Here is an 11,476-nt window from a genome sequence, read left to right as displayed (position 1 = left end):
TCAGAATTAAGGAGCATATACTTTTATGGAGTCTATTTTCTTTTCATAACAATGCAGTTATTTGTATAGAGTAACTGCAAAAAGCATTCGTCCTCCTTTTTACCAAGATAAAAGTGAACAAATCAATTATGCAAATACAGCTTTGGAGTTATATTTAAGAATCTATCCTGCTCAGCCATGAGCAGTCCACCATCAAGGAAGAATGTTTTATTTCATATATAGAATCAATACCTAGAGAAGCCGTCTAGGAAATGTCTATGGTACCTATGCTATGGCTTTCAAGATCCCAGCCCTACAAGTCGAAAAGAAGGTCACTCTCCGGTAGAACAGGAGCTGTAACAGATCTGGGGAACCGCAAAAGGAGAGGAATTCATCCATATTTACAGGTATTACAGGTGGAACTTGATAGAGATGAATCCATTGGGTTTAGTTTTCTAGCCCTGGAACAGAAGAACAAATAAAAGCAATCTTAAAAAAAATCTCCAGGGGCACCTGGGTGGCTCAGTCAGTTAAGCGTCCGACTTCGCCTCAGGTCATGATCTCACGGTTTGCGGGTTCGAGCCCCGCGTTGGGCTCTGTGCTGACAGCTCAGAGCCTGGACCCTGCTTCCGATTCTGTCTCCCTCTCTCTCTGCCTCCCTCTTACTCACTCTGTCTCTCTTTCTCTCTCAAAAATAAACAAACATTTAAAAACATTAGAAAAATCTCTAGGATGATGGGGACCATTGAGGATGGAACCCCAAATTCCTTATAAAGTCTCCAGTGAGAAATGTGTTTTCTGGCCTTAGTAGTTGCTCAGAACCAGACGGCCTGAGACTTGCTGGCATCCTAACAAAGTGCCCTATAGCTGTACCATGTAAATGAAACCAAGTAACAAAACCACAATGAATCTGTTTTGTTTTGTTTTTTTAATAAAAAAAAAATCTGTAGAGAACATCTATGAACACAGGGCAGACTGTTAAGAAAATTTTATCCAAAACTTGGAAACAAGGCAAAAGTCTGGTTACATGTGAACATCAAGATGCGACTTTGTCTGAAAAGCCCATTGAAAGGTGATTTGGCTCTTCAGGGGGCGCCTGGATGGCTCAGTCGGTTGAATGTCTGACTTTGGCTCAGGTCATGATCTTGAGGTTGGTGAGATCAAGCCGCACATTGGGCTCACTGCTGTCAGTGCAGAGCCCGCTTCAGATCCTCTGTCCCCCTTTCTCTCTCTCCCTCACCTGCTCATGCTCGCTCTCTCTCAAAAATACATAAACATTCAAAAAAAGAAAAGGCTATCTGACTCCTTGGGGTAGTATAACTTTGTTTGACTTACTATTTACTATTGATTAGGGCCTAACTCTGTGAAGCCATTTGCTGCCCTGTTAAAAACAAAAGCAAAACCCTTGATAAGTTGCAAAGGATTTCTACTTGGTAGAAAAGATGACCTCAGAGTTTGTGGTTTTATTGCCCTGTACGACACTGGCCAGTTTTGTATCTCATTTAGCAAGCTTATCCCAACATGCTTTCCTTCGCTGACCGTTTCTACACCGTCTCTGGTATCCATCTTTGAACGAGCATTATTAGCCAGGTAGGTCCCTCATTAATGAGTCCAATAAATCTTCGTCACAGGCTTACTATAGAACAGTCATACTTTTAACTTAAAAACAAAAATTTAACATATCCTGTCTCCCAGGCGGAAAAAAAGAGCAAAATGTAATGCTTCTGTTTCTGTACTGGATAACGTACACCGGTTTTGTTCCAAGAGTGGGATAATAAAAATACAAATAATGTCTAAAGGAGTGTGTATCTGTACCTTTAAGAGCCCTTAATCATAGCTTTGAAACCTAGACGAGCAATGGAAGAACATGAATAACCCTACTCAGAAGGGTGGGACAGGGAGAAAGGCTAATCTAGAGTCACTGTCTCTTTCCCACATTACCGCTGCACAACCTCTGAACTTGCTCCTGGCCGTCAATTTCACCCCTCTCCAGTGCATTCGCCACACCACAGTCATGGGAATCTCTGACATACGAACTCTCACTTGCTAAACATAGCAACTGAAAGCCTCTTCCCTCCCTTCCATATCCATACTCCAGAATCAACTCCAAATGAACTTACAAGACCCTTCAAGATCTGCCTGTTGATGGTCATTACGTCCTCAGTTACCACCAGTGCTACTCTTCGTCTCTAAGCTCTAGGCACAATGTGCTCAACCACACATAGTTCCTAAAATACGCCATTCTCCACCTCACACATGGCTCCCTCTGCCTGCAACGTCATGCCTTCCCACTTAACTTCTTCAGCATGTGATTCCCTTTCCTTGAGATTCAGCTACGGTGACATCTTCCTGGCTTTTTGGATGCCAACTTCTCTGACCAAGAAAGGCTGGGTCTCTTACACACGTCTGTATGACAGCTCTTATCACACCACATTGTGATCGCTTGTTGACTTGGCCAAGTCTCTTAGCTAAAAGCAGAGTCTGTGTCTGACTCCTCATTTTATCCCTGGCACCTAGCACATACTAGGCCTAGCATATAGTGCCTGGCACCTAGAACAGTCGCTCCAAAGTCCTTGCTGAACAATCCTGGGTGTAGATATTGGGAGCAATGGTAAAAGATAGGAGACCAAAGGCTCAATGAACATGGGGAAGTGAGCAGGGAGTCTGAGATGGCAGCAAAAGGTAAGAAATGCTACATAGTCAGAGGCTCAGAGAAGGTGTTTACATATGAGGGGTGATGAGGAAGGCTTAAAACACACAAGGATGCCATGCCACCTTCTACTAATCCTACAACGAGTGGAGAGTAGGAGAGTGGGCTTCCTTTCCAGGAAAGTGTTGCAAAGGAGATAGTTTTTCCTGGTCCTCACTTGAGGTTGGATTGGGGTACATGACCTGTTCAGGGAAATAAAACGTGAGTGGAAATGAAATGTGTCAGTGCAAGACCCTTTAGATCCTTCCTCTCCTTCTAGCATGGCAAAAGCAGTGTTTGAGATGATGGCTGCTTCATCAGCTTGGCTTTCTGAATGATTATAATGAGGAGAACCTTCCTGCCAGCCCACACTGAATAGGTCACACAAGCAAGCATCGAGAATGGGTGTTCTAGTGAGTAGGCGAAAACAATGATACTGCTGTGGTTTGCTAACCTCACAATCCAGTTATGCGATGGGGAGGGGAGGAAATCTGGGAGAGCTTTCTCTGATCTCAATGCAGGGGGACAATATCACATTCCACATCCTCTCTCTCTCTTCTTAGCATTCCTACTGCTTGAGAGTATCTGGAAGTAGATGTAGTCAGTCTCCACCCCCACCAGGTAAACCTTAGATTTCCCTCTCCCTCGGTTGTGCCTGTCACATACGATAGAATGGGACTTAAGCTGAGTTGTTACGTATACATGGCTCTAAATATAAAAGGAGATGTAATTAAGGACTTACAAACTAAGAGGCTAAAATCCACTTAAATCTGTCCTTTTCTGTGGGGGCATGAAAGATTTTTGTTTCAATATTTATGTCCACGTGTACATGAGGTCCTTTGAAATAAGATCCCTGGAGGTAAAAAGCCAAGTTCTTCCACCCTTCTGAGATGCCATAAATTTGAGGGAAACTACAGATCCCGAAGAGGACAGATCCATGTTCACACTACTTGTTTTCTCGCTCTACCTCCTTCCAGGTCTATAGTAGGCATAATGCCCTCATCCTGTACTTAGTAATTTAAGCCCATGTCCCTGGATTGGGTGGGCCTAGATCCTGAGATAGTGGATTTTATTTTCTGCTCAGCACACATTCCCTTCTCCCCTTCTGGTAACAGAGACCTTGTGGGAAACCCATGCTACCATTTTGGATAAGGCTAAATTCCACCCTACCTCGCCCCATGTCAGAATACCCAATTCTTTTGGCCATAGTGATTGGTTCAATGGGTTCGTGATCCAAGCCATTCAATCATAATCTACCTTGCAACTTTGAATGGCCCCATAGACAATAAAATATTTTCTTTGGCATCAACAGCTGCCAGGGTAACTCAAGCCAAAAGCTGCCAATGGCCATCTCAGCCATTCTGTCTGCCTGAGAATAAAACGAATCTGGAGCACGATCTGATGACATATTTGAACCCCTGGATGCAGTCATATCTTAAGTTAATCATGGTAGCCCTTTTGTTTATGCTTGCTTGAAATGGGTTTTCACTGATTAGAGTCCTGGATAGTTCAGTAGGTTTAAGTCACTATAACATGAGTTGCATGGGTCAATAAAATTGGGAATTGAGTTCAACTCCACATAAAATAACCACATTTTTGCTATGGCAAAAGTAACATATCACCTTGGGAACATAACTATTGATGAGCAAAGACTCTTTGCCAACCCATGATAGACAGATAGGACAAGTTAGCATTAAAAATTGGCACTCTGGGGGTGCCTGGGTGGCTCAGGTCCATGCAGACAGCTCGGAGCCTGGAGCCTGCTTCGGATTCTCTGTCTTCCTCTGTCTGTCCCTCCCCTGCTTGTGCTCTCTCTCAAAAATAAATAAACATTAAAAAAAAAAAAAAAAAAGAAAAGAACTGGCACTCTGGGGGCACCTGGGCGGCTCAGTCGGTTAAGCATCTGACTCTTGATTTCAGCTAAGGTCATGATCTCATAGTTCATGGGATCAAGCCCCAAGTAGGTCTCTGTACTGACACCATGGAGCCTGCTTGGGATTCTATCTCAAAATAATAAACTTTTTTTTTTTTTTTTTTTTTTTTTTAAACAGAATTGGCAGGGCACTTGGGTGCCTCAGTTGGTTGGGCATCTGACTTCGGTTCAGGTCACAATCTCACAGTTTGTGGGTTTGAGCCCCGCTTCAGTCTGGGTGCTGACAGCTCAGAGCCTGAAGCCTGCTTCGGATTCTGTGTCTCCCTCTCTCTCTGCTCCTCCTCCACTCATGCTCTGTCTCTGTCTCTCAAAAATAAACAAACATTAAACAAAACAAAACAAAACAAAAAACCAGAATTGGCACTCTGGTGAGAAGTCCATGCTTACTGTATATATACCAGAGCCTGACATCAAAGAATAGACCATTTTCATAACAATGTAACTCTGCAACACGTTTATAGCTTACAAAGCATTTTCACATATTCAACACTCACAGAAATCCTATGAAGTCAATGTTGTAAATATTTTTAGGTTTTGGCCTTTTTTTATCAGTGTGTCACTGATCTTTGAAGAACAGCTCTTTTGGGGACACAGATGGACACTTGTTCATACTGAAGGTTGCTACCAACTGCAGTGGACCTGTTTGTTTTACCATCCTTGGATTTCTCTTAGGGAAGCAGCCCTTTCCCACTGCAGTGCAAGTTGAGTGGGATGGGCCTCACCTTCCACTGCTCCGCGGTTTTACAGGGACTCGGCCTGCTCAATGACAAGATCGCAATTCAAAGCAGCAAATGGCTCGGTGATCAATCAGCATGATCTCAAGCAAAGCCGAGAAGCAGCCTTGTGGATTTTGCCGGAGCTATTTAGAAAGAAGTATTCCTCTTGGGATTGCAAATGTTTCGAACCATACTAACTTGGGATTTCCAGTAGATGTATTTGTCATCACCGGAGAAGATAGAATATAGCCCACACAGGAAAAAAAAAAAAAAAAAAAACAGAGCAGAGATGGGAGTCTTTGACCAAGCAATGCCTGAGTCTCTGGTTTCAACCCTTCAATTCCCCAGACACGTGAACTTTTCTGACATGGTAGTAACGTTTATGGGTGAATTGGCAGGAGTGGGGGAGAGTAAAGTATGCACATTTTATGTACAGTCTACTCAATCTAAGGGCAGACTATCTGCTTTATGGACTAACAGAGGCTACCACTGTGAAACATGTAAAGAACAATTCAATGAAAACATCTGATTTTTTGAGGGCGTTAATTGGAAGTGGAAGGTAATCCACAGATGTCATTTTATATGTATTACCAGAGGGGCACACGCTTTCCCCTTGCCAATAAAGCCTATGGTGAGAGATAGCTCATGTGGTTCTGGATTCCAAGACTGCCCTGTTGGGGCCTAAAAAGGTAAAGAAAAGGACAAAGCAGGGACAAAGAGCTTCCTGTTGAGTCCTGTTGCAATATTAAAAAGTAAAAACTCACCTAGGAAAACAAAGTTATTAGAAACTTTCAATAGACAATTGAACTGGTTAATTGCCAACGAATATGAGTACTGTTTGGTGTTCTTATACAGTACTATTGTTTTTATTCTTTGGGTGGTTACACTCTCCTCCCAAAAGCCAGACGTAGTTTAAGATTTATGCTAAATCGGTCTATCTGATCTTGTCTAGTTGTAACTGTACTTTCTATAGGTACTCTTGCTAAATGAGTGGTCCCTTTTTTCTCCATTACCCCCTGCTAAGGGAGTGGAGCCTGCACTTGGCTTGAGGACTCAACACCAGCTGGTAGAAACGACCTTTCTCTACTCTTTAACCTTCTTGCAGATCCATGGGCTGTGGAGGGAATTCCCCCATCCCCTGTCTGACAAGTGGTGGAGCCCAGATGAACAATTAGAAGCGTGATCGGTTTCCTGAAGGATTTTACGGTAGGTCTTTCTTTGCCTCTTAAAATATGCTTAAATTAGGAAAACTTAGAAGCAATTTACAAAAGTTTCTGACAATATATATATATAAACATCTTTATTGACAGTGGACTGGTAAGAGCAGTCAATTTGGTTTTATACGTAACCAAAAACACTTGAAAAATGGAACATTAAAACTTCCAACAATCACACTGGAGTACAAACAACACAGGTCGAACATCGAGCATAAACAGAACAAATACTGAAATGTAAAGGATCAGAGTTCTCAGCAAAACGAACTTAGAGCACATCTCTCAATGCTGTTGAAACTGTAAATAGATTACAAACTTGAGTCTTTGGAACTGTCAGATAGTTCCCAGTAGAGTGGTATGCAGAAGGGAAAAAAGCAGATTCCCCAAGGTCTCAAGGAGGCTCTGTAGGGAGCAGCACCAGATGGAAGGAAGAATAGAGAAGCCCCTTCTCTATGATGAGCTAGACAGTAGGATGGTCACAGTTCTTGACCGGTAAACAAGAGGTGTCAGATACATTCATTCTTAAGTAATTTCTGCTTGATTGATGCTTAGCCACTTATTATATAGACTGAGTTTTTATCTCCCCAAATTTATCTTGAAACCTAATCCCCAGAGTGATAGTATTAGGAGGTGGGGTCTTTGGAAGGTCACGAGGGCAGAATTCTTCTGAATAGGGTTAGTGCCCTTAGAAAAGAGGCCCCAGAGAGCCCTCTTGCCCTTTTACCAAAAAACACAGCAAAAAGATGGTTGTCCTAGAACCAGGAAGGAGGCCCTCGCTGGACATTGAATGTGCTGAGGCCTTGATCTTGGACTTCCCAGTCTCCAGGACTGTGAGAATGTTGTTTATAAGCCACTCAGTCTACGGCGAGTTATTTGGTTAGCAGCCCAAATGGACTGACATTTCATTAAAAAAAAAAAAAAAGTAAATATATATATACACATATATATATACATATGCGTATATATATATACACGCACATATATATACATACGTGTGTCTATATATATTTACAAACATACATATACATATAGAGGTTTTCCACATAATTTATCATGTGCCAGGTCTTTTACATGCATTCTTATCTAATCCTCACAATCTTATGAGAGAAGGATGACTTATTCCCATTTTACAGATAAAGACACTGAGACTCAGTAAGGTCACATAAATGCTAAGTGAAGGTGGCAGAATTCAATCCCAACTTTGAAAATCCCACGTGGGTCTTATTTTGTTAGTCAAATTTGGGCCCCCAAATTATGACCTTATTTTCACTCAAGTGTTGGGCACGCTGAGAAATATTAGGCATTTTAGGCTTGTGGGGGACATACAATCTCTACGGCAACTCCTTGACTCTGCCGTTGTAGCACCAACAAACATAAACAAATGAGTGTGGTCAAGATCCAACTAAGCCTTGTGTTTGGAGAAACAGGCAGAAGGCTGGACTTGGTCCATGGGTCCAGGCCACAGTCTGTCAGTTCCTACTTTAGACCATGAGTATGGAGCACTGAGGTGGTGAAAGGATTAAGCGCCTTTCCCTTGTTCCTGTGCCAGCCCCCTATTCTGACCTCTCAGACCTGAGCCTTCCCACCAGCCTCCACCCTTTCAACGTATCTTTAGTTCTTTCCAAAACCTCTTTCTAGCCCTTTTGGCCCCATATCCTATTGTTTTGATTTTCATTGCTGCTGGATTTAACTCCTTCATCCTTAACCATCTCGTTTGCTCTCCACTATCACTTCTTTCAACTCTATTCCTCTACTTTTTTTCAATAAAACAACAAAGGTTTACAGAGAAGGAATTACAGTAACAAGGACAGGGTGGAGAAGGCAAGAGCACGGACTGGTTGCTGAAATGTTCATAAAGGATAGAAGTTAGAAGAGAAAAGAAATCTGTCACTACTTTCCTTCTACCTTTTCTATAATTTTCTTGTCATACAATAGAGTAACAATAAAAACTGACATTTGCATAGCGTTTGGCTAAATATTTATTTCAACTTTTGCTTTTCCAATCCCACTGCTGGTTTTTGGTCACCCAAGTAACTTATGTTATCATTGTGGTTTCATGTCTTTTCTACCTTCTTAAAAAAAAAATTTTTTTTTTTAAATGTATGTTTATTTTTGAGACAACGCGAGAGACAGAGTGCAAGCAGCAGAGGGGCAGACAGAGGGAGACACAGAATCCGAAGTGGGTTCCAGGCTCTGAGCTGTCAGCCCAGAGCCCAATGCGGGGCTCGAACTCACAAACCGTGAGATCGTGACCTGAGCCGAAGTCGGACGCTTAACCGACTGAGCCACTCAGGCACCCCTCTACCTTCTTTAGGGCTCTGGGATGTAGCAAAGACCAACACACATCTAGGGAGAACAGTAATAACAACAAAAAGTGTGGACAGACTTTTAAGAGCCAGAGAAATGGCAACCTCTTCTTCAAGGAGGGAGGCTGCTTATCCTCCAATGAGTCACTGCCTTGTGAACTAATTTCCATATCTGACAGGAAGGTGTGTCCTTGTGTCTCACAGTTGCTTCAATTATTCCTCTTGACTGGGACCCTAAATATAATAACACATCGAACTCATCAACTTTTCAGACCCTCAACATCCCAGGGGCCTTTTCTCAATGCGACATAGTTTACAGAAAGCAGAATAATGTAAAGAAATGAAATCTTTACGTGAGTATAAAAACAAACAAACAAACAAACAAACAAACAAACAAACCAACCAGGATTCCTTCAATGCCAAAGATGAGAAAAGAGGCATTTGACTGAAAACTACAGTTAAGAGGTTGACCCAGTCTCAACTTCAGGGTAATTCCAAGGAAGTAGAAAAAGAAGATCTACACAGTAGAGGGTAACAATTATCTAAACTGATGACCAGCATAATCTTAAATGAATGCGACTTGGAACCTGCTGTAAATACATTCTATTTATGTGCATCAAATGAGGCAGTAGCCTTTGGGGCAAGGAGAGGATCCAAAGCATATTTCAACTTTTAACCTTTAAGTTTTATAGCTAATATAAAAGAAATGACCCTCTCTGGAGAAATGACACTACCTGTATTATCTGGAGATCTACTTTGGATCCAAAGAGGAACAACTCTGTGCCTTCCTGATGATAAAGATATGGGTCCTCTGCCGAAGTTAACAAACAAGAATTTCCATACAGAATGAGAAGCTATAAACAGGGCTTTGATGTGACAAAGAGAGGGAGGACCCAGATCTCACCACAATGATATTGCTATCCACTCCCAAGGATTTCTTGAATTTCCACGAAAGGGTATTTGGTGGGGGTGGGGGGGAAGGGGATCAAAATTTGAGATCCCTAGCTAGAAGCTTTCATACTGATTCAATCAGCAGATAGAAGGAACATTCTGTTTATGGCTCAAAACTATGTATTATGCAAGTAAAATCAGATGCATACACGATTGGTCCTCCAGCAGCATTTTATGGGTATTCCACCTAAATGCTCAGGTATTTAACACAGTGATAAACCAACTTACATTTCTTCACATTCAGTAATTTTTCAGAGTTGCTCTTCAGTATGAATTCTTTGATGTCTGATGAGGGATGAACTGCACTTAAAGCTTTTCCCACATTCGTCACATCTGTAAGGCTTCTCTCCAGTATGAGTTCTCTGGTGTTGAATAAGAGCTGATGAATGAATGAAGGCTTTCCCACATTCATTACATTTGTACGGTTTCTTTCCAATATGAATTCTTTGATGTTTAGCAAAATTTGAGCTCCGGCTGAAGGTTTTCCCACATTCGTTACACTCATAGGGTTTCTCTCCAGTATGGATTCTCTGATGCTGAACAAGATGTGTGCTCTGACTAAAGGTTTTTCCACATTCGCTACATTCATATGGCTTTTCTCCAGTATGAACTCTCTGATGTTTAGTAAGGGATGAGCAGTGGCTAAAGGCTTTCCCACATTCCTGACATTTGTAGGGTTTCTCTCCAGTATGAGTTCTTTGATGTTTAATAAGAGCTGAGGAATGAATGAAAGCTTTATCACATTCATTACATTCATACGGCTTCACTCCAGTATGAATCAACTGATGCTGTACCAGATGTGTACTTCGATTAAAACCTTTTCCGCATTCATTGCATTCATACGGTCTCTCCCCAATGTGAATTCTCTGATGTATCGCGAGGGATGAGCTTTCTGTGAAGGCCTTCTTGCATTCACTGCATTCAAAGAGAATTCTGGTATGAGTTCTCTGATGTTTAGTTAAATTAGCTCTGTGGCTAAAAGATTTCCCACATTCATTACAGCTATAGGGTTTCTCTCCAGTATGGACTCTCTGGTGTCGAATAAGCACTGAATGGTAAGTGAAGAGCTCCCCGCAATCGTTACATTTATGAGGTTTTTTCTCTTTACAGGTTCTTTGCTTTTTCATTAAGTTTGATTTCGGTTTCAACCTTTTTCCAAGTGTATGGAAGGCATAGGATCCTTTGGGAACTCTGTCTTGAGTGAGAAGAACAGACTTCTGACCAAAGTTTTTCCAATATACGTCATGCTCATGAGCTCCTTCTTCGGGGAGTGAATTCACATGGGTGAACATTTCTCTCAAGGGTCTCTCCTGATTTCCTTGCTGATTCTCTAACCAATTTTCACATTCAAGAGTTGTTTCCAAGCTGGAGTCATAGACACCGTTTCCTGTCAGTCTGTCTATTACTGCGGCTTGGCATGATTCTTCTTTGGAAATATCTTGCACTGAAGTTGAATCTTTGCCCTCGGGTTTAGCCTCCAGGTCTGAAAGAAATTGGAAATGCAAATTTCCTTCGTTTTCAGTGCTCAACAAAAAGCAGTTCTGTAACAGCTAATGAAGATGAAACGCATGCTTTCGAGGAGTGGGTGGATTTGACTTTCATAAGATGATTTGCAAAGAGAAGCAAATGAAAGGAAACAAATGCACAGACGTGGAGAGAATGAGGAGACCTTATCCAGGACAGTCAAA

General features: G+C 41.9%; 1 protein-coding gene across 2 annotated transcripts in view; it reads right to left on the bottom strand.

The window, feature by feature from the left end:
- The window catches only part of ZNF286A (zinc finger protein 286A), a 29,724-nt gene that overhangs the window by 2,803 nt on the left and 15,445 nt on the right, over positions 1–11,476 (bottom strand). The window contains exons 6-7 of one of the 2 annotated variants that reach the window (XR_015243875.1): positions 10,017–11,271; positions 265–440 (exon numbers count right to left, since the gene is read on the bottom strand). Coding sequence is in view for 1 of the 2 variants with exons in the window: in XM_086686101.1 (XP_086542227.1) it covers positions 10,040–11,271 (1,232 nt within the window). In the remaining variant the exon portion in view is untranslated. Of the gene's footprint in view, positions 1–264; positions 441–8,492; positions 11,272–11,476 lie in introns of those variants that run through there. The other variant, XM_086686101.1, reaches the window with a different exon arrangement.

Source organism: Puma concolor, chromosome E1 (genome assembly GCF_028749965.1).
Source record: "Puma concolor isolate L17-30 chromosome E1, mPumCon1.1.hap2, whole genome shotgun sequence".
Taxonomy (NCBI): domain Eukaryota; kingdom Metazoa; phylum Chordata; class Mammalia; order Carnivora; family Felidae; genus Puma; species Puma concolor.
The sequence above is the reverse complement of the archived record's forward strand: the minus strand, read 5'-3'. Positions and strand labels throughout refer to the sequence as shown.